General features: G+C 49.1%; 1 protein-coding gene across 5 annotated transcripts in view; it reads right to left on the bottom strand.

The window, feature by feature from the left end:
- FEZ1 (fasciculation and elongation protein zeta 1) overlaps positions 1 to 19,696 on the bottom strand; it is a 67,494-nt gene that overhangs the window by 47,585 nt on the left and 213 nt on the right. For 4 of the 5 annotated variants that reach the window (XR_014464130.1, XR_014464129.1, XR_014464128.1 and 1 more), the window contains exon 2: positions 5,083 to 5,200. The exons of the other annotated variant lie outside the window; for it this stretch is intronic. Coding sequence is in view for 1 of the 4 variants with exons in the window: in XM_083163546.1 (XP_083019672.1) it covers positions 5,083 to 5,128 (46 nt within the window). In the remaining 3 variants the exon portion in view is untranslated. The remainder of the gene's footprint in view (positions 1 to 5,082; positions 5,201 to 19,696) is intronic. 5 annotated transcript variants of the gene reach the window in all.

The raw sequence follows: 19,696 nt of genomic DNA, 5'->3' as shown, positions 1-19,696 counted from the left end.
TATTGGGGTCATTCTTTGTTATTTATATATATCCAAATAGGTGCAGCACTCGTAGTAAATGCGGTAAAACACAGTAAGTATTAACGGTGGCAACGTTTCAATACCATCAAGGTATTGTCATCAGGCTAACAAAACCAGGGGGATGCAAAACACCCACTAATTACCTACAAGAATGGTTCCAAATGTAATCATGGAGAGCCTGACATGTTACTGCCTCCTAAATATACACAGCAGGGAACAGCGGCCAGGACAGGAGGGCCGGAATACACAGCAGTCAGTATTAATGAGCATCAGCTGTTTGCCATTCTCACGCGTTGCCTTGGCCCTGGCCATGTAATATTCTGTGGAGCAATAATCACATTTGCATTCTCTTTTGCCGTCTCAGCAACGCGGCCCCTGGCTCTGTTGCCATAGAGACGGAAATCCCTTAAGGTGGTCCTGAAAAACAAGGCCCATGGAAGTATAGCCGGCAGAGGCTTGAACTGCACACACGCCTCCATTACGTCACCGGGGTTCACCTCAAAAGACCAGCGACGCTGGTATAGGCAATCAGTATTCACTGCGTCTTAGAGACTGTGGTGAGAACTACTGAGCGCTGCAACACAGGATCTATACAGTGTAGGGGGAGTTCTGGATAATAAGCCACTGATGTATAGGTTGTACAAAACCACGTGCACTGCAGGGGGGCAGATGTTACTTGTGCAGAGAGAGTTAGATTTGGGTGAGTTATTTTGTGCAGGGTAAATACTGACTGCTTTATTTTTACACTGCAATATAGATCTTACTTTGAAGTAAAACCCCACCCAAATCTAACTCTCTCTGCACATGTCACATCTACCCCACCTGCAGTGCACATGGTTTTGTCCATTTGAGAAGGAATTTGCCTCTAAGAGTGAACCAGAATAAGGCCCAATATCAGCATTGACAAAAGGTTGACACATTCCGAGTGAAGGGGAACATAGACGGCACCCGCTTTTCCTAGATCTACACCTGGAGGTGGTCTTGTATCTCGGACCAGCAGACTGATAAAACTGTAATAATATCTATCAGCTGCACAGTCCTGGCACCAGGGGGGGGTGTCGCTGACTCATATCCTCTATTCTGTCCTAACAATACTGCACTGTCCTGAGACAAAGGAGGATGGGCGCCGGGGATATGAGCCTTATACTACTATCTGTGTGAGAGGAGCAGGGAGGCAGCACAGACATATTGTATCCCCATACAATCACAGCCACTGTGTGACCTGTGACTCTCCCTAGCTCAGCACAACTGGAAATTGCCTGCCTGCATACCTTCATGTCTCAAACACAATGTGCAGAAGGGACGTTACTCCATATCTCCAGGAGATTGGGGACTGAGTGACAATGGTTATACCAATTCTGCAGCCAATAACATTAATAAGAATCCATCAGTGTAAGGACCTTAATCTCTATCACCTAATAGGTGCCGGATGACTCTCCGACAGTCGGGATTCCGATGGTTGTTTCTCAGACATTGGAATCCCGAATGCTAAATGTGCGACAGTCGGGATCCCTACGGCCAGGGGCTATTTTCCCTTGTGGGGGTCCACGAGCCCAATAGAGGGAGAATAGAACAGGTGGCGAACGCACCGAGCAATGGGCTCTGATGCGCTCGGCCCCCCTGTTGGTCTACTGACGGTCAGAACTCCGATGTTGGAGACACAACCGCCGGAACTACTCTGGGGGAATTCGGCTGTACCACGCGACCCTTGCTGGTCATCTATAGTAATGGGCGTATATAAAAGTAATTCACTTGATGCTCTGATCAGGGGCCCATTAGTAACAGCACACACAGAATAAAAGATGTGACAAGTCCATAGATTCAGCGCCCAAACCTCAACTTTAAATGCCTTAAGGGGCGTACACACGATTGGATCCCGGCGGCCATCGATAGTGATTCGATATCGTCGGCTGGGGGGTTGCCAGAATCTAACAGGAGGGAGGGATGGAGGGCACGGGAGGAGAGGATGCTGCATAGAGCAGCATGTAACTGCCTTCGATCTTCCAGGCAAGTCTATATCTGATATCGGTCTCAGTGCTGCTATTCAATTTAGATTCGATTTTGCCTCTAGAAGTTAAATCAAATCGAGCACATGTCCAAATCGAACTGTGTGTACACCTTTGGAAGGCTTTAGCCGCCCTGCTCAAATACCGTACCACAAATTATACACACACCACTATAGGTTACCACTATAGGTGATGTAATATTGTTGCTACTTTTTTTCTATAATTTGCAATTTTTAGTAAGAATTTTTTCTATTAAATATTAGCTAAACGGTAATAAAAACAGTGATCATTATCTGCAACAGGCAAAGCGGCCACACCCTCATGATGCCGCATTCCTCGGATTGGTGTGTGCTGTAAAGCCGCGTACATACGGTGCGATTTGGCAAGATAGCCAACTCTGCCTAGGTTAGCCAAAAATCGCACCATGTGTACAATGCTGGCAATAGAGATGTGCATTGCTATCACCCGGCAATATATACAGTGCAGGCAAAGTAATTTTGGCTAGCCACACATCTGTGTGTATTTGGCCTATTGCACTAATCCAGCAGCCTGCCCGTGTGCGCACCCTATATATAGTGGTGTATTCATCAGCTACTGCAGTGATTCCCGCTGTGTGAATAACAGCACCCTAGAGCTGCAGGTGTTTTTTGATGGCACCTTTAGGCTACAAGATATGTTTCTTTTATACCTTAACTGTGAGTGTTCTGGATGAATAGTGTAAGGTGAGGGTGTTGCACTACTGTCTGTTTCCATGAGAGTAATCTTGACATTACATCATGTTATGGATAATCAGAAGAGTTAAGTGCAGAGACTGGATGACCTTCTTCTTCCTCTTATATTATAAAGAGAGGAAGTAAAGAGCGCTGGCTGTTGGTGAACATATTCCAATACAAGATGCATTTTACTGGAATGGATTTTAAAAGGACATTTACGCTTACTGTTTAAGCACATAATTGTCATTTGTACTGTCAGTAAAGTTAGCACCATTCTGCAACCATTGTTGTATTTATAGTACGTAGAAAAATGGCATATTTTAATGAGAAAGGTTAGTAAAACATAATGAAGTTTTGGTGAAAGAATCGTTATGGGTGTATTGCGATGTAAGAGAGGGGATGTGGACATAGTACGTTTGGGGGGGGGGGGGGGGGGGGGAGATGAGCCGGGCAGCGGCATTGAGGATAGATTGGAGTGGAGAGAGGGGGGTGGACATAGTACGTTTGGGGAGGAAGATGAGCCGGGCAGCAGCATTGAGGATAGATTGGAATGGAGAGAGGGGGGTGGACATAGTACGTTTGGGGAGGAAGATGAGCCGGGCAGCAGCATTGAGGATAGATTGGAATGGAGAGAGGGGGGTGGACATAGTACGTTTGGGGAGGAAGATGAGCCGGGCAGCAGCATGGAGGATAGATTGGAGTGGAGTAAGGGGGGTGGACATAGTACGTTTGGGGAGGAAGATGAGCCGGGCAGCAGCATGGAGGATAGATTGGAGTGGAGAGAGGGGGCGTGGACACAGTACGTTTGGGGAGGAAGATGAGCCGGGCAGCAGCATTGAGGATAGATTGGAGTGGAGAGAGGGGGGTGGACATAGTACGTTGGGGGGGGGGGGGGGGGGGGGAGATGAGCCGGGCAGCAGCATTGAGGATAGATTGGAGTGGAGAGAGGGGGGGTGGACACAGTACGTTTGGGGAGGAAGATGAGCTTGGCAGCAGCATTGAGGATAGATTGGAGTGGAGAGAGGGGGGGTGGACACAGTACAAGTGGGGAGGAAGATGAGCTGGGCAGCAGCATTGAGGATAGATTGGAGTGGAGAGAGGGGAGGTGGACACAGTACGTTTGGGGGGGAAGATGAGCCGGGCAGCAGCATGGAGGACAGATTGGAGTGGAGAGAGGGGAGGTGGACATAGTACGTTGGGGGGGGGAGAGATGAGCCGGGCAGCAGCATTGAGGATAGATTGGAGTGGAGAGAGGGGGGGTGGACACAGTACGTTTGGGGAGGAAGATGAGCTGGGCAGCAGCATTGAGGATAGATTGGAGTGGAGAGAGGGGATGTGGACACAGTACGTTTGGGGAGGAAGATGAGCCGGGCAGCAGCATTGAGGATAGATTGGAGTGGAGAGAGGGGGGGTGGACACAGTACGTTTGTGGAGGAAGATGAGCTGGGCAGCAGCATTGAGGATAGATTGGAGTGGAGAGAGGGGGGTGGACATAGTACGTTGGGGGGGGGGGGGGGGGGGGGGGGGGGGGGGGGGGGGAGATGAGCCGGGCAGCAGCATTGAGGATAGATTGGAGTGGAGAGAGGGGGGTGGACACATTACGTTTGGGGGGGGGGGGGGGTTACAGCCTGCAACATGGCAGCTAGAAGCTGATTGGTCACAGAACACCACATGTTTACAGTATTTTTAGGGGGTATGGATCATAGGGTCGACATGCATTAGGTTGACACCTGAAATCGGTGGACATGGCTAAGGTTGACACTCACATTAGGTCGATAATGGGAAAGTCGACAGTCAATGACATGAGTTTTTCACATGAATTTTGTCCCAAATGTCAACATAGTCGACTTGGGCACCGTCTAAGAGCACCGCTGCACTCGCCATGCTTCGGGCCCACTATTATATTATCCCACCACGCCGACGTGTGTCAGCACGTCGGCTAAAAAAAGGTGAAAAACTGTTGTCGACCCTTTGCCGGTGAACCTTCCTCTTGTCAATCTTAGTCATGTGAGTGTGTGTGTAATGCAGAAGACTTTGCATTAGTTTCCGCAGCACCAGATCACAGGCCCTGAAGGAGAGCAGTCCCACTTGCACAGGAAGAAGTGTGTACCACAGCGCCACCTGCAGTTAGCTTATGCAGAATGGTTTTTGCTCATTGATGGATGTTATTCTGTGGCTCGCTGTAATTCCTTGCTATACTGTTGTGCTAATTGAACTACTTATCCAATTATAAATTGTGTATTGCCGTACAAAGACAAAGGAAAAGCATGCAGGCTCTCAGACAAGTCTGCGGTGTATACAGTCAGATCACAGGGCGGCAGTACTGTCAGTATTACACTCACCTTCCCTCCATGTCACATGTAATCTCACAATGCACCCTGCTCCCATTCACAGACCGGCACGTGCTGCCATTATAGGCAGTTTCCATAGTGACAAGCGCTCCCCTGGGTGCAGAATGGTCTTGAAAGGGAGAAGAAGAGAACATGATTTCAAGAGCTTTATATATATATATAACTGGCAAAGACCTTGCATGCGTCAGATAGGCCAATCGTCATTGAGAGGACCTGTGTAAGGTGAGTTATAACTACAGGGGAAACATAGCTGCTGTACCTGGTATATGGTTGGGAGCAGCTGCAGCGTAAAGCTGGGTACACACTATACGATTCACAGCACCACCAGTATTGCAGTGCTCGCGGACAAACGATGGAAAGCAAACACAGTGATCTATATCGTTAATGAGATCACTTAGAGACATCCCCCACCCACTGAACATGCATGCGTGGACGATATAGGCAGATCACTGCATGTTCAGATGACGGTAAGGGTCCGTAACAACCAGCTATATAACATGTACTCAATAGACCAGGGGTCAGGGAACTTTATTACCTTTTACATACGCCAACGCTACCCCTTGATTTGAAAGGAAGGAATATCATTGTAATACACACTGTACCTCCAGACATTGATGATATATCCTGCTAGTACGGTACACAGCCTGGCAGCCATTGATGATGATGATTACCATGTATGGCTATGTGTGTGGTACATGGTAATCATCATCAACGGCTGCCAGGCTGTGTGTGGTACTGTACATGGTAATCATCATCAACGGGTGCCAGGCTGTGTGTGGTACTGTACATGGTAATCATCATCAACGGGTGCCAGGCTGTGTGTGGCATAGTCATTGATAATGTGATGCCCAGGCCACAGTGTCAGTATTACCCCCTTGAGTAGAGATGGGTACACTAGTGTTCCTTCTTGGAACCAGGGGGGGAGGTCAGCGTAAGGGGGCGGACCAGGCCTGCCAACGTCTCTTTTGTGGGAGGTCCCGGGCCGCCAACGTCGCTGTTGTGGGAGGTCCCGGGCCGCCAACATCACAAAAGGGGTGGGCCCGGCTGGAGCCATTACGAAAAGGGGCAGGCCCAGCCCCTCCGAAGGCTCCACACTGCCGGGGAAGCGTCGGGCATCGCCATCTATGGCGGCGCTGGGTTTCCCCGGTCACACTGGTGGGGTTGGAGGCAGGTTCTTTTAGCGAGGCGCTGCAAGAGGAGCAGGGTGCATTTTGCCCTTTAAAAGTTAGGCAGAGCGCAGCGCCACGCTAAAACAGCCTGACGGGAACACTAGTATACCTTAACAGGAGCCTATAACCAGTCACAGAAACTAGGCGCTGCATCAGCAGTACAGACTGCGCGCTGCCGAGATGGCGCAGCAACTAGTCTCTACTGAAGCAGTGGGCGGACTTGGAGGCGGGGCCAGGGGCATCACGCAGGTAAGCGTGTTGTACACAAGGGTCTGACACACGGCACTGCGTCAGGTCCTTGTACACTACAGTACTGTAACACACACAGCCCGGCATTCATATATATATATATATTCTATATGCAATTAAATAATGGACGGTCGCACTGCAGAGAAACAGCTGGGCACACATATAGATTCATCTGTATGCCCGCATGTGTCTTGGCAGCGCGACCGTCCATTTTTACCTCATTTGGGGTAATTTACCCAACCACCGCACTAGATGTTTTCCTATTAAAATTGTTAACGACATTTTATCATGCATATTGTTTAAAACATATTGTAGTGTGTATCCAGCTGTACCGTTATTGAGCAGAAATGCCCAGTGCTACCCCTGATTAGGGAGTAAGGACATAGCTGGCCTGCAAATACAAAGCAGACTTAATGATCGGTGCGCAGGAAATCAGGAAACATACTGACGTCCTTAATGTTCATGCACCATTCCACGCTGCACGATTAACAAGGCCAATGTACTTCCTGTATTCACCTGTATATTGGAATTCTTCAGTTCAAATAACTTATTGTTGCTACATTAGGAAAAAAAATCTAAGTGAAATTCAGATGCAATATACTCATAAGTCAGGGAAAGAAAGAATGAAACGGTTCTGCAACCTGCTGGCACAGCATCCGAGGCACCTGTAATGTTTTACTTTTTACTTGTACTATACTATTATCAACATTGAGCAGGTTCGCTGCGATCTCCATGAGGTCTTGAATTCTATATGTACGTTTGTGGTTGGCAACCATGGTGAAAAAACAACGGTCACCTACAATCACAAGGCATATAACAGAGGTAGTGCCCTTCCAAAGGCCATTAAGTTTGGCCATGAAGTGCACGTCATGTCCCATTTGTTAAGCGTTGTGACAATGATCACATATACTAGATGAAATTCCAAATGAAAAGGGTTTACTTCTCCACTGGAGTCACCGACAGAAGAATACTTATTACTTATTTATAGTTTCTTATATAGCGCAGCAGATTCCGTTACAGCATCTTATATAGCGCAGCAGATTCCGTTACAGTGTCTTATATAGCGCAGCAGATTCCGTTACAGTGTCTTATATAGCGCAGCAGATTCCGTTACAGTGTCTTATATAGCGCAGCAGATTCCGTTACAGTGTCTTATATAGCGCAGCAGATTCCGTTACAGTTTCTTATATAGCGCAGCAGATTCCGTTGCGCTTTACAATAGTAGACAGTGATAAAACAAACTGGGTAACAACAGACAGACTTGGAGGTAGGAGGGCCCTGCTACAAGCTTACAATCTATAGGGATATAGGGGGGAAACACAAGGACAAAGAATATCAGCAGTTCACAGGTCACAGCAGGTTTTTTACTAACAGGGTGTGAATTCCTTCAGGAACCAGTAAATTCCACGACAGCCAACACTATGCACTTTCTGGCCAGCTGGAGAGCTATGGGTTGGCTTAGTCTAGTGTTCCCGCTAGGCTGTTTTAGCTGCGCCCTGCCCGATTTCTAAAGGGCAAAATGCGCCCTGCCCCTCCAGCAGCGCCCCGCTAAAAGAGCCTGCTGCCTGACTAATGTTGTGCCCTGGGAAGCTCCAGGCACCGCAATCTCAGCGGCGCTAGGCTTCCCCGGCAGCTCACGGACTTCGGCGGGGCCAGACGGAGGAAGCCCGGCACGCCCGCTTTGGTGACGCGGCGGCCCGGGCACGCCTCCTCTGGTGACGCGGCGGCCCGGGCATGCCTCCTCTGGTGACGCGGCGGCCCTGGCACGCCTCCTCTGGTGACGCGGCGGCCCTGGCACGCCTCCTTTGGTGATGCGGCGGCCCGGGCACGCCTCCTTTGGTGACGCAGCGGCCTGGGACCGCCTACAACGATGACGTCGGCGGGCCCGGTCCGCCCCCATCCCGTACAGCGGCAACTGCACGTTTATAAGCAGAGTGCATAGGTGTGGTGACGGTCCTCTGAGGTCCTTTCTTTCTTCTGGACACATTTCCCTGAAGGCATCCACACACAATAAAATTGGTTTACAATCAGGTACAAGGCCTCGTGAGGGAAATTCAAAGTGAAGACGAAAGGCACGTTTTACCGCTATGACCAAGTGGCCATTCGAAAAATATGCCTCTACAGTAAAAGCGCACTGCTCCCTTGGCCAAATCATTCCTGCGACTGAAACAGGTGGGGACTGAGCCCATCCAGCCCATCCCCACCACTCTGTGACCTTCACTAATGTCACCACACCCCTTGCTAAAAAGGAAAAGAAATCTGTAGGAGTGTACCCGGCTTAAGGGCAGCCTACCTAGGACACCTGAATAATACCAGTAACCAGTTATAAAACCACACGGTGGCAGGATCCACAGATCTTGGTACATATATATGCAAACATGGATTGGGCCTTACCCATTTATTTGCAAATATTGGTAAGGTTTTTAAATCTGGTTACTGGTATCATTCAGCGTGCTGGGGGAAACCAATTTGTTTGTTCTTAAGCCCTGTACACACGGGCCGATATTAGCCAGTATATGGCATGGGTTTTTAGTGTGCACAGGGCGATAAATCAGTCTTGCGCGCTCCTGCAGCCAGCTGTTAAAGGTCACTGGAGAAATCGCTGAGAAAAACGGAACACTGTGCAACATGGTCGCTGAGCAATAAGCAAAATGGCTCAGCGGGGACCATATTGCACAGTATTAGACCTTTCTTACACACCGGAGTGATGTCACTAAACTGATTGAGCTCCTGCCAGTATGTAATTCTGTTGTGTGAGGAATGATGGAGCCAGCATTAGGAGGGGGGCCTGGTCCTGACAGGCCATATGGAGCACTATGGTTGCTCTAGGTTGGCTGCTCTTAGTTTAGGGATATTTAAGTAAGGGCCATAATCATGTGGTTCTATGCTAGTTCGTTATTGGGTTTGGGGTGCGGTGCCCCTGGATTGGTGTTGGTGGGTAGCTCTGAGGTAGCACACTATTACCCCCGAAGGGTGCGGATGATCGCGAGTCACTGCACCTGGCGCACTCCATAGGGGTGCAAGCTATTTTCATCAGCTTCGCCCCTGTGAAGGGTGCTAGTTAGGCTTCATTCAGGTGCCGTTTTCAGAGTTAAAAAGGCACCCGAATGGAAAATCGCACCCTTCGGGTGTAATAGGATCAACCCCTAAAAATGTCATCACTTATACCTAGGAATGGGTAATCATATGATGTTTCATCGGTAACATCGGATTTATGGTTCCAATGTTCGATGTTTAACCCTACAATGTTGAGGATCCAATGTTTCATCTACATCGCTAGATTTCTCCCCCGATGTTTTTCTCAATCTTCCAATGTTTTTTGTTTTGTGTGTCAATGTGTGCTGCTTTCAATGCTTTGCAGCCAGCTCACTCTCTCCTTGATTTATATTCATTAAAAACTTAAGAGACTGATAAAAAAAAAAAAAACATTAACAAACATGACAGTATCACTGCTGGCTGGTCTTTCATATGTGTGTGTGGCTGTGTGCTGCTGCTGTGGGTGGTAGCTGACAGTGAAAGACAGTCTGGCCAGCCATTCAGCTGCAGCACACAGGACAGCCCCACCCCTGCCTCACTGCAACTGGAGCTGTTTGTGAGTCACTGTCGCACAGGTCTGGTTTGTATATCAGTGTTGATATACAGACCACACTGTGCTAGAAGCACTACAGCAGACAGCGACACTCCAGGCAGGGAAGAGGAACTGCATGGGTTTTCAAAGATAGTGGGTGCTAGAATGAACAGTATAATGCGATAGTCACTAGTAGTGACATTGTGGTGAACTCCCTTCATATTTATTTATTTATTAATAGTTTCTTATATAGCGCAGCATATTCACTTGTGCTTTACAATAGGAGCCAGTGATACAACAAACTGGGTATTTACAGTCAGTCAAAGGCATGAGGGCCCTGCTCGCAAGCTTACAATCTATCAATTGATTTCTTATTATGCAGCAAGCATATCACAGCACCTTACAAAGGGCCTGATTCAGTTGTGGATGCAGACATTTGCACAGTTTATTTCTGTGCAATGATTTATTAGTAACAGCGGCTGCAGATACTGAGTGACAGGTACAGTAGTTTCTATTTGAGGGAGGGGATGAGGGCTGGTTTGTCAAATGCAGATGTGTTTCAAACATTAATTTGCAGTTGCACTGGCTCCAGCGTCTTTGTTCTGATGGTTATTCTAAGCAACAATAGGGTTGCTCAGATGTTTGATGTTGGCAATGTTGCATCTTTTATACTTAAGTGGTGGATTTGAGAGTGCAACTGCATGCACCTCTGAATTAGGCCCAAAGTTTTTCCATATTAAAACAATCGTGATAAATGTATTTAAATTAAAGTATTTTTTTTTTTTTCCATCAATAAATTTTTTTTTATTGGTGCAGAAAATTTATATGGGATACAAAAGAAAAGAGGGGACATTCAAGGGGGGGGGGGGGGGACATGGATAGCAAACGAAAGGGGGGTACAAATTGGTAAATAACCCGTAACACGTCACTGCGCAGAGTGACCAAATAAAACAGCATAGGTATGAACCATAGAAAACTTGAGAAAATACAATAATTCCAATGCACAGTATTTATCTATCATGCAGTGTAATCTAATCTAAACTAAAGCCCCGCTTTGGTGGCCCTCAACATCATACGAAGTGGAAGGGGCAGACCTGAGGCATTGGGCTTGGGGTGGGGAGGCATCAGGAGATTCATTCAAGCAGAACTGTGGTGTACGCGGAGTGGCACCGGAGGGGAGAAGTTTGGCACCCTCTCCCTCCGTGGTGTACTTGTACCAAGGAAACCAACGGGGGTGTGGGGGGGAGGGACTGGATGGGAGAGGCAGGGCATTGGTTTCCATGAGGTAGTGGTGGTTAGTCTTCAGAATAACCTTAAGGAGGGATGGGGGGGAGGGTTGTTTCCATTGCTGAGCCAAATTAGCACGTGCTGCGATGAGAATGTGCCCAAGAACATATGTCTTCTGTATTGGGACATCCTGGGGGTATATATGGAACAGAGCGATACTCGGAGAGGGGATGATAGTTATCTGGAGGACCGTAGAGATCAAGTTAAAAACCCCCTCCCAGTACTCCCGGAGTTTTGGGCAGGACCAAAAAATGTGGTATATGTTACCCACACATCCACACTGCCTCCAACACTGGTTAGAGCATGATGGCCAAAAAGTGTGAAGGCGATCAGGGGTTAGGTAGAGTCTGTTTATCAACTTAATGTGCATCTCGGTGTGGTTTAGGCAGCGGGACATTGTGTAGGAAGATAAAAATATTTTGCGCCACTGGGCAGGTGACAAAGGACCGCCTAGGTCTGACTCCAATTTCCTATGGGCTGAAGTCCTGGTGAACTCAGAGGGGGTCACCAAGGCTCTATACCAGAATGAGATGTCCCCTCTGGAGTGCACCATGCTAGGCCTAGTGAGAACTACCTGAGAGAGGGCATTTGGGGAGGAATAATTATGGAAATGGGTTTTCCACCAGTGAGCGAGCTGCAGGTAATGGTAGTGTTCCGATTCGGGGAGTGAGAATTGATGCTGGAGAGATGTGAAAGGGATCATGGAGTGAGCGTCCAGGGCGTCACCTAAGGAGATAATCCCGCAGGTTCTCCAGGTCGACAGACGGAGGTTGGGAATTAACTTCGCCACTGTGGTGATAGGCAGGGTGGCGATGAGGGAGTTCGGAGGGGGAAGCTTGGTAGTAAGTTGGTCCCATATGTGGAGGGATGCTTTAGTGGATGGAAGTAAGTTCGGGAGGTTGGGTCTAACGTGTTTCGGGATCTTGAGGAGGTCCGAGAGAGGGATCTGGGGTGAGCGGGTTTGTTCGATGGTTACCCATGCCCTGGTGGTACTAAGGTCGTTGTAGTGTTTAATTGGGGCTAGTAGGCATGCTGAGTGATATTGGAGCAAATCAGGGAGGTCGAGTCCCCCAAAAGCTTTGGGGATCGACATCTTCGAGCGGGCCATTGCAGGGGGTTTCGCCGCCCAGACATACTTCATCAGGATAGAGGTGGCAAGTTGTAAAGACTTTTTAGGGAAAATATAGGGGATGGTGCGGAACAGGTACATTAATTTAGGAAGTAGCGACATCTTGAAAGCTGCCATGCGTCCCAGCCAGGAGATTTCAAATGATAGCCAGGACTTGGATAGGGCAGCAAGAGAGGTAAGGAGGGGGGATAGGTTGGCATCAAATACATTTGCCATGAGGGGTGTGATATGGATGCCCAGGTATTTTATTGAATCGGTTTGCCAGTTGTATTTGTATGTGCCTTTCAGTTGGTGCAGTGAGTTGTTGAGATTTATCGGGAGGGCGTCCGTTTTAGTAGTGTTAAGTTTCTAGAAGGAGGCAGCACTATAGGAAGACAACTTTGAGTGGAGAAGTGGGAGGGTGGTAATAGGGTTGGTCACGAAGAGGAGTACATCGTCCGCGAATAGGCTGAGTTTATGGTTGACAGGGCCCGTGTGCAGACCTGGTATATTAGGGTCATTTCGAATGGAGATTGCTAAAGGTTCTATGGACAGGACAAAGATTAACGGGGAGAGGGGGCAGCCCTGTCTGGTCCCGTTAGAAATTTTAAACGGATCGGATATGAAACCGTTGGTGAACACCCGGGCCGACGGGGAACTATACAATGACAGGATCGATGTGAGAATTCGATCTCTGAAGCCAAAGCGTGACAACACCTCCTCCATATATTTCCAATTTAATCTATCAAAAGCTTTTTCAGCATCTAAGGATAAGGGGAGGAGGTCCTGCTCCGCAGAAAGAGAGTCAACCAGGTCAAACACTCTTCTGGTGTTGTCTGAGGCTTGCCGTCCAGGGACGAACCCCGTCTGATCCGGGTGCACCAGTAGGGGCAAAAATTGGTTGATGCGGAGCGCCATAAGTTTGGCGAATAACTTAATGTCTGTATTTAACAGTGCAATGGGTCGGTAGTTCTGGCAAAAGGCCGGGTTTTTACCCGGTTTTGGGATAGTTACTATGCGTGCTTCCAATAGCTCTGGGGCAGCATGGCCCGTGGAGGACAGTTCATTAAAAAGGTTTGACAAATATGGGGACAGAAGGTCTGTGAAGGTGATGTAGAAATCTGTAATAAACCCATCGGGTCCCGGTGCTTTATTTCGGGGGAGGGATTTAATGGCCAACTGGACCTCAGACTGCGTCCAGGGGGCGTTCAGGGAGTCCAGCTGTTCTGGGGTAAGAGAGGGGAATTGCAAGCCATGTAAAAAATCAGAGATGGTGTCGCTGGAGGGTTGTGGCGTGGAGGAATCTGAGGATAGGTTATATAATTTGGAGTAATAGTCTGCGAATTGATTAGCTATATCTTTGGGGTTGCTAAATTTCTCTTTGTTGGGGGAGATGATGCATTTAATTCTATTTCTGGCTTGTTGGGCGCGTAGTTTACGGGCGAGCATTCTGCCTGACCTGTTGCTAGAGAGGTAAAACTTGTGACGTAATCTGTTCAGGGCAGACTGGGTACGTGCCAAGAGAAGTTTTTGAAGTTGGCCACGGACTTCGGACAGTTCTTTCTTCAAAAGGTTGGATGGGGCTGTTTTATTTTGAGATTCCAGGGCAGACAACTTGGACTCCAGGGCCTTCTGGGTTGCAATGGCTCTCTTTTTCAGGTTAGCTCCCGCCTGTATGGCCGCCCCCCTGGTGACCGCTTTAAAAGCGCACCAGTGAGTGGTCACAGAGGTGTCTTGTGGGGCATTATTGGTCATGTAGGATTCAATCGACTTCAGTATAGTGTCTTTGGCGGTGGGGTCTGTTAATAGGTGTGGGAAGAGTCGCCATGGTCTGGGGGGGAGTTTGGAAGTTCGAAAGTCCCATTGCCACACCACGGGGGCATGGTCGGACCAAGTGATTGGGAGGACATCAACGCTCGTGGTATGCTGTAGGGCCCATTTATCACATAGGATAAAATCGATCCTGGAGTACGTATTGTGTACGGGGGAGTAAAACGTATATTCACGACCAGAGTGGTAGGTAGTCCTCCAGGTGTCATATAGATCAAATTCTAGCAAGAGACTTCGAAATGCTAGGGACGCATTAGTGGAGGAAGATTGGCGGCTAGGGGGGCATCGGGATTTGTCCAGCAAGGGGTCTAGTGTCAGATTAAAATCGCCTAACAATATCAGGGAGCCCTTGGCAGAGTTCCTAACAAGGGTGAACAATTTGCGCAGGAAAGGGACCTGATTAGAGTTGGGAGCGTAAATGCTAACAATGGTAGTCATCCTGTCTTCTAGGAGGCCTGTCAACAATAGGTACCTGCCGTTCTTATCTGATATCTGGGATTGGAGGACAAAGGAGGTGTGCTTGCTAAATAGAACCGCTACTCCATTCCGTTTAGCTGGGCCATTGGCATAAAAGGCTACAGGGTAGTTTGGGTCCCTAAAGGTAGGGGGATTGGAGGAGGCGAAGTGCGTCTCCTGGAGCGCGACCACTTCTGCTCTTTGTTTGTGAAAATATGAAAGGGCTAGCCTACGCTTATTAGGAGAGTTCAATCCTTTGACATTTAGCGACAAAAATTTAGGCATGTAAGGGGTTTAAGGGGGGCGGTAGGGGGCCATTAAATACCTGCACGGAGGACGCTCGGTCCGGGAAATGTAGGACTGACAGTTTTTGCTATCTAGGGTGAGGTGGGGAGGGAGAGGGGGGGTGGGGGAGGAGGCGAGGACAGAGAGGAGGGAAGAGAAAAAGCGAAAGGGAAAGGAAAAACAAAAGGGTCCAGTAAATTGGGCCCGCATGACTACTGCAGGGGAGAGAAAAAAGGGGGGGAACTCGTGCAGTAGTGTGTGGAGGTTAGGGGGGTGGCCTGGTTCTTGACAAGGAAGAGGAATCAGGAATCAGGGCCGCCACTTATAGATGCACAAATAAGTAGGGGAATATAATGGGGGAATCTAGCATACTATGTGGTGGTTAATTAAAAGAAAAATAAACTACACATATACCATATAACATGTCTAAAAAAAACAATGTAGACTGAATTGAGTTAACCTGTCTTAAGTGCTACGAAGTATTATAACACATGACTAACTAATGGTAACAGAAGTTACAACTAATGGACTAAGCGTCCAAAGTCCTGCTTTGCTTTAACAAAAAGAGGAAAAATACTCATCACTAAGTCCTCATCCCAGCGGAGAGAGAGGCAGGAGGGACAGTCGCGAAGTCCACGGGGCTTCAAAGTGAACAGGTTGAAGTATAGTGGACTTTCAGGTGTCAGTCCATTCCTGGCGCAGGGTCTGTGGACGTCTAGGTTCTTGAGGTCCCTTGACCGATATATCCCATTCGAGCAGGAGTTTGACCCCCGCGTCCAGGGAGGATATGTTGTAGGTGGAATCTTCATGGTAGATTATCAATTTGACTGGGAACCCCCAGCGGTACCGGATATCGTGAGAGCGTAGGGCCGAAGTGATGGGAGTGAATGCTCTCCTGCTAGCCAAGGTTGCGGGGGAGAAGTCTTGGAACAGCTGGAGACCGCCCAAAACGTCTGTGTTCTTTTGCTCACGGGCCGCTCTCAGGAGTTGCTCTTTTACTGTGAAAAAATGGACCCGGAGGAGGGTATCTCTGGGTAGATCGGCAGAGACCGTCTTCGGTCTAGGGAGGCGATGGATGCGGTCGATCAGCAGTTCTTTGGGGTCGGTGGCAGGGAGGAGTTTACGGAACAGGGAGATGGCATAGCCCTCGAGCTCAGAGTTAGCTACGGAATCAGGTATGCCTCTGATTTTCACGTTGTTACGTCTGGACCTGTCCTCCAAATCCGCCAGCTTGGATTTAAACTGGGTAATCTCCTGTTGCTGCTGATCATAGGAGGATATAAGATCGTTGTGGGACGCGACTAGTTCCTCCATCTTCCGCTCTAGGTGGTCAGTTCTGTCGCCTATCGCCACCAGCTCGGTTTTGACCTCCCGTATGGCGAGTTTAAGATCTTTGGCTATCTCTGCCTGGAACGCGGAGAAAACCTGGCACAGGGACTTAACCGTCACAGGTTCATTTGAGTCGGGGTCTATCCCTGCCACTACCGGTGTGGGAGCCAGCTCCCCGATCACTCCCAGGGGGGAGGGCATGTGCTTCGGAGGACTGGTATGGGGTACCGGGATTTGGGAGGATCTCCTGGAGGACATAGATATTCTTGCCGGCCCAGCGTCCTTGGCTCTCTTGGATGGCATGATGATAATACTAGTACGGCTAAACAAGGGAGAAATGTAATGTGGCACCGTGGGGGTATTTGTTCCAAGTTACAGTAGCATATTGGTAGCTAGAGGCAGGTCGTTAAGAAGTGGCGGCCATGAGGAATGGGTGATCACATTTAAGCAGGTGGGGGGAAGGTTTCTGTGTTACCCCTGCTCTTGCTGGTGGGATTGGTGCCGATGATCTTCGGGCACTTTCCTGATGTGTGAGCAGGGTGGGCTATAAAGTGCCAGCCTGGTCCGCAGTGGCTAATTCAAAAGCAATAGGTGTAATTTGGTCCAGCAGACACTAGAGGGCAGTCTCGCACCTCAAATGGTATCTGTCCTGGGATGTGCTTTACACTTGAGTACTGTTATTGCTGTTAGTGGGGGCACTGTCCAGAAGCCCCCTGTGTTCAGCGTTTGGTGACAGAGGGGCTATGTGCCAAGGGGAGAGGAGGATGGGCAGATGGAGGTGTGTGTGATTTACAGGAGAGGGATTATCAGGTTAGGGAGGCACAGGGGAATCACGTTCACGCCACACCAAGGCAGATGTAAGCAACTTGCAGCAGTTCTTATCCACCTCTGGGTATGTGCTAGAATTGGCAGGGGGTTCGGGTGCTGTATTTCTTCGCCCACACAGGGTTTATGGTGACCCCAGGTGTGGGCAGTATGTGGCAGGGTGTCAGCCCCGGAAGATGCAGGGGGTTAATGAGGTTGTGGAGTTTGGGCCTGGAGGAGCAGGTCTCCGGGGAGTACCCTGCATAAGGTGTCGGCGGTGGTATATTGGCAGCAGACTCCCGCTATATCCCAGCTGTGGAGTCTGCCCAGGAGAGTACCTGATGTTGTGAGTGCCCGGCGTCCCCCTTCAGGAGGCAGCAGATGTTTGGCGGGTGAACTCGCCGCCCTCCGTCCCGCTCCGACGCCGCTTACAGCTCTGATGTGCGGCGGGTGCCGCTCCGATGCCTCTGGAGCTCGTGTGGAGGGAGGCGCCTGCGGGGTGAGTCGTTGACCGGGTCGCGGCTGCGGCAGGAGTCCCGTCCCGCGATTCCTTTGGCGCACGGTGCTCCGCCTCTCTGAAGAAATTGAGGCCCCGGCTCCGGCCTCGCGACCAGGCCGCAACCCGCAGGAGCACTGAGAAGTGCTCCCCGGCTCCGCGGCAAAGGTCAGCGGCAGTCGGGGCACAGGGGGGCAAGGATGAAGCAAGGAGAGGGGGTAGGGATTAGGTATTTTTGGGGAAAAAGGACGTTTTTGGCAGGCCGATCAGGGAGCTCTAACTAGGCACGTCTGGTCAGATAGCTCGCCAGGCCACGCCCCTAAATGAAAGTATTTTTTTTATGAATTAGCAATAGCTTGCTATTACAAATGCCAGCATTGTCATGTTTTTTTATTGTGAGTTGTTGCAATATAGTTTTGATAGTTAATGCTTCATGTTTTTTTCCTTCCGTAACAAATTTGATTTACCACAAAACATGAATCATATATCCATTGTTAGTGTATAAACTGTAAGCCTCCAACAAGATAAACTTAATAGAGGGATTATTTATCATTTCAAAAGCTTATTAGTGTATTGTATGCTTTGGTAACCAGTTTATTGAAAAAAATATCGAAACATCGGTTAACATCGGGTTCACAGTACCAATGTTTAGGTCTAAATGATGTTTTGCAACCAATGTTGAAAAACATCATTTGACCGATGTTTTCTTTCGATGTCCCATCCCTACTTATACCCCTTTTACACCTACAAGCCGGGTGACACCAGGGATTTTGTACAAGGCTCCAACCTGGGTGCGACCCGTCTTTTGACCCCTTTTACACCAGAGTCCTCACCTGGCATAATGGTGGGTAAGTGACGTCACCAGAGGCGAATCCTGAGCCAGCGCTGGGAGATGAGAGTGGCAATTGCATTGTAGAGAACAGACGTGACCCAGGTTATCCAATTACACTGCACCGCGAGCCGAGTTGAAGCCATGTTCAACCCTAGGGATGTCCGTCCACCATTAGAAATCATCGATGGTTTATGGCTGATGTCAAATAGTTTTGTCATCGATAGGGGAGAACCATCGATGTCAAGCTTAAACGAAGTTTCATTTTTGCTTTTTCCCAAGGGCCGAGACGCTGAGCATAGCTCCACCCCCGATACCCATACAGCCACGCCCCTGTATTTTGATTGGCCCACAGACCAATCAAAGAAAATGGATGACCATCGATATGTAAAAACATTGATGGTCCTCCATTGGATAGTAATACACTACCGATGGCCATCCCTTCTCGCTACACGGGCTGAAATGCCGGGACTCACAACCCGGGTCATTTCAAAGGGGAGCGTTTACACTGCCTGCAAACCCGCGTTATTTAGGCAATGGGTATAACATTTAGGGTATGAATGTTTAGGGTATTTCATTTATATTTAGGCAATGGGTATAACATTATTATTTCATATTTTATTTACATTCACCCCTTTTGTACATAGCTCTGGCTTCTTCACACTTAACACTGTTCCCCCACTGCGTGCTGCTCTGCGCCTTCTAGCACTCATTACTACCCCTGCTACAATGGGGTACCGGGGGCACACACCCCAACTATAATGGGGTACAGGGGGCACACAGTCCTGTTACAATGGGGTACCAGGGGCACAAACCCCAACTATAATGGGGTACCGGGGGCACACACACCAGCTATAATGGGGTACAGGGGGCACACAGCCCTGCTATAATGGGGTACAGGGGGCACACAGCCCTGCTATAATGGGGTACAGGGGGCACACAGTCCTGTTACAATGGGGTACCAGGGGCACAAACCCCAACTATAATGGGGTACCGGGGGCACACACACCAGCTATAATGGGGTACAGGGGGCACACAGCCCTGCTATAATGGGGTACAGGGGGCACACAGCCCTGCTATAATGGGGTACAGGGGGCACACAGCCCTGCTATAATGGGGTACAGGGAGCACACAGTCCCGTCACAATGAGGTACCGGGTGGCACACAGCCCTGCTATAAAGGGGTACAGGGGCAC

This window comes from Crinia signifera, chromosome 19 (assembly GCF_055691185.1).
Source record: "Crinia signifera chromosome 19, ASM5569118v1, whole genome shotgun sequence".
In the NCBI taxonomy this organism is placed as follows: Eukaryota; Metazoa; Chordata; class Amphibia; order Anura; family Myobatrachidae; genus Crinia; species Crinia signifera.
The sequence above is the reverse complement of the archived record's forward strand: the minus strand, read 5'-3'. Positions and strand labels throughout refer to the sequence as shown.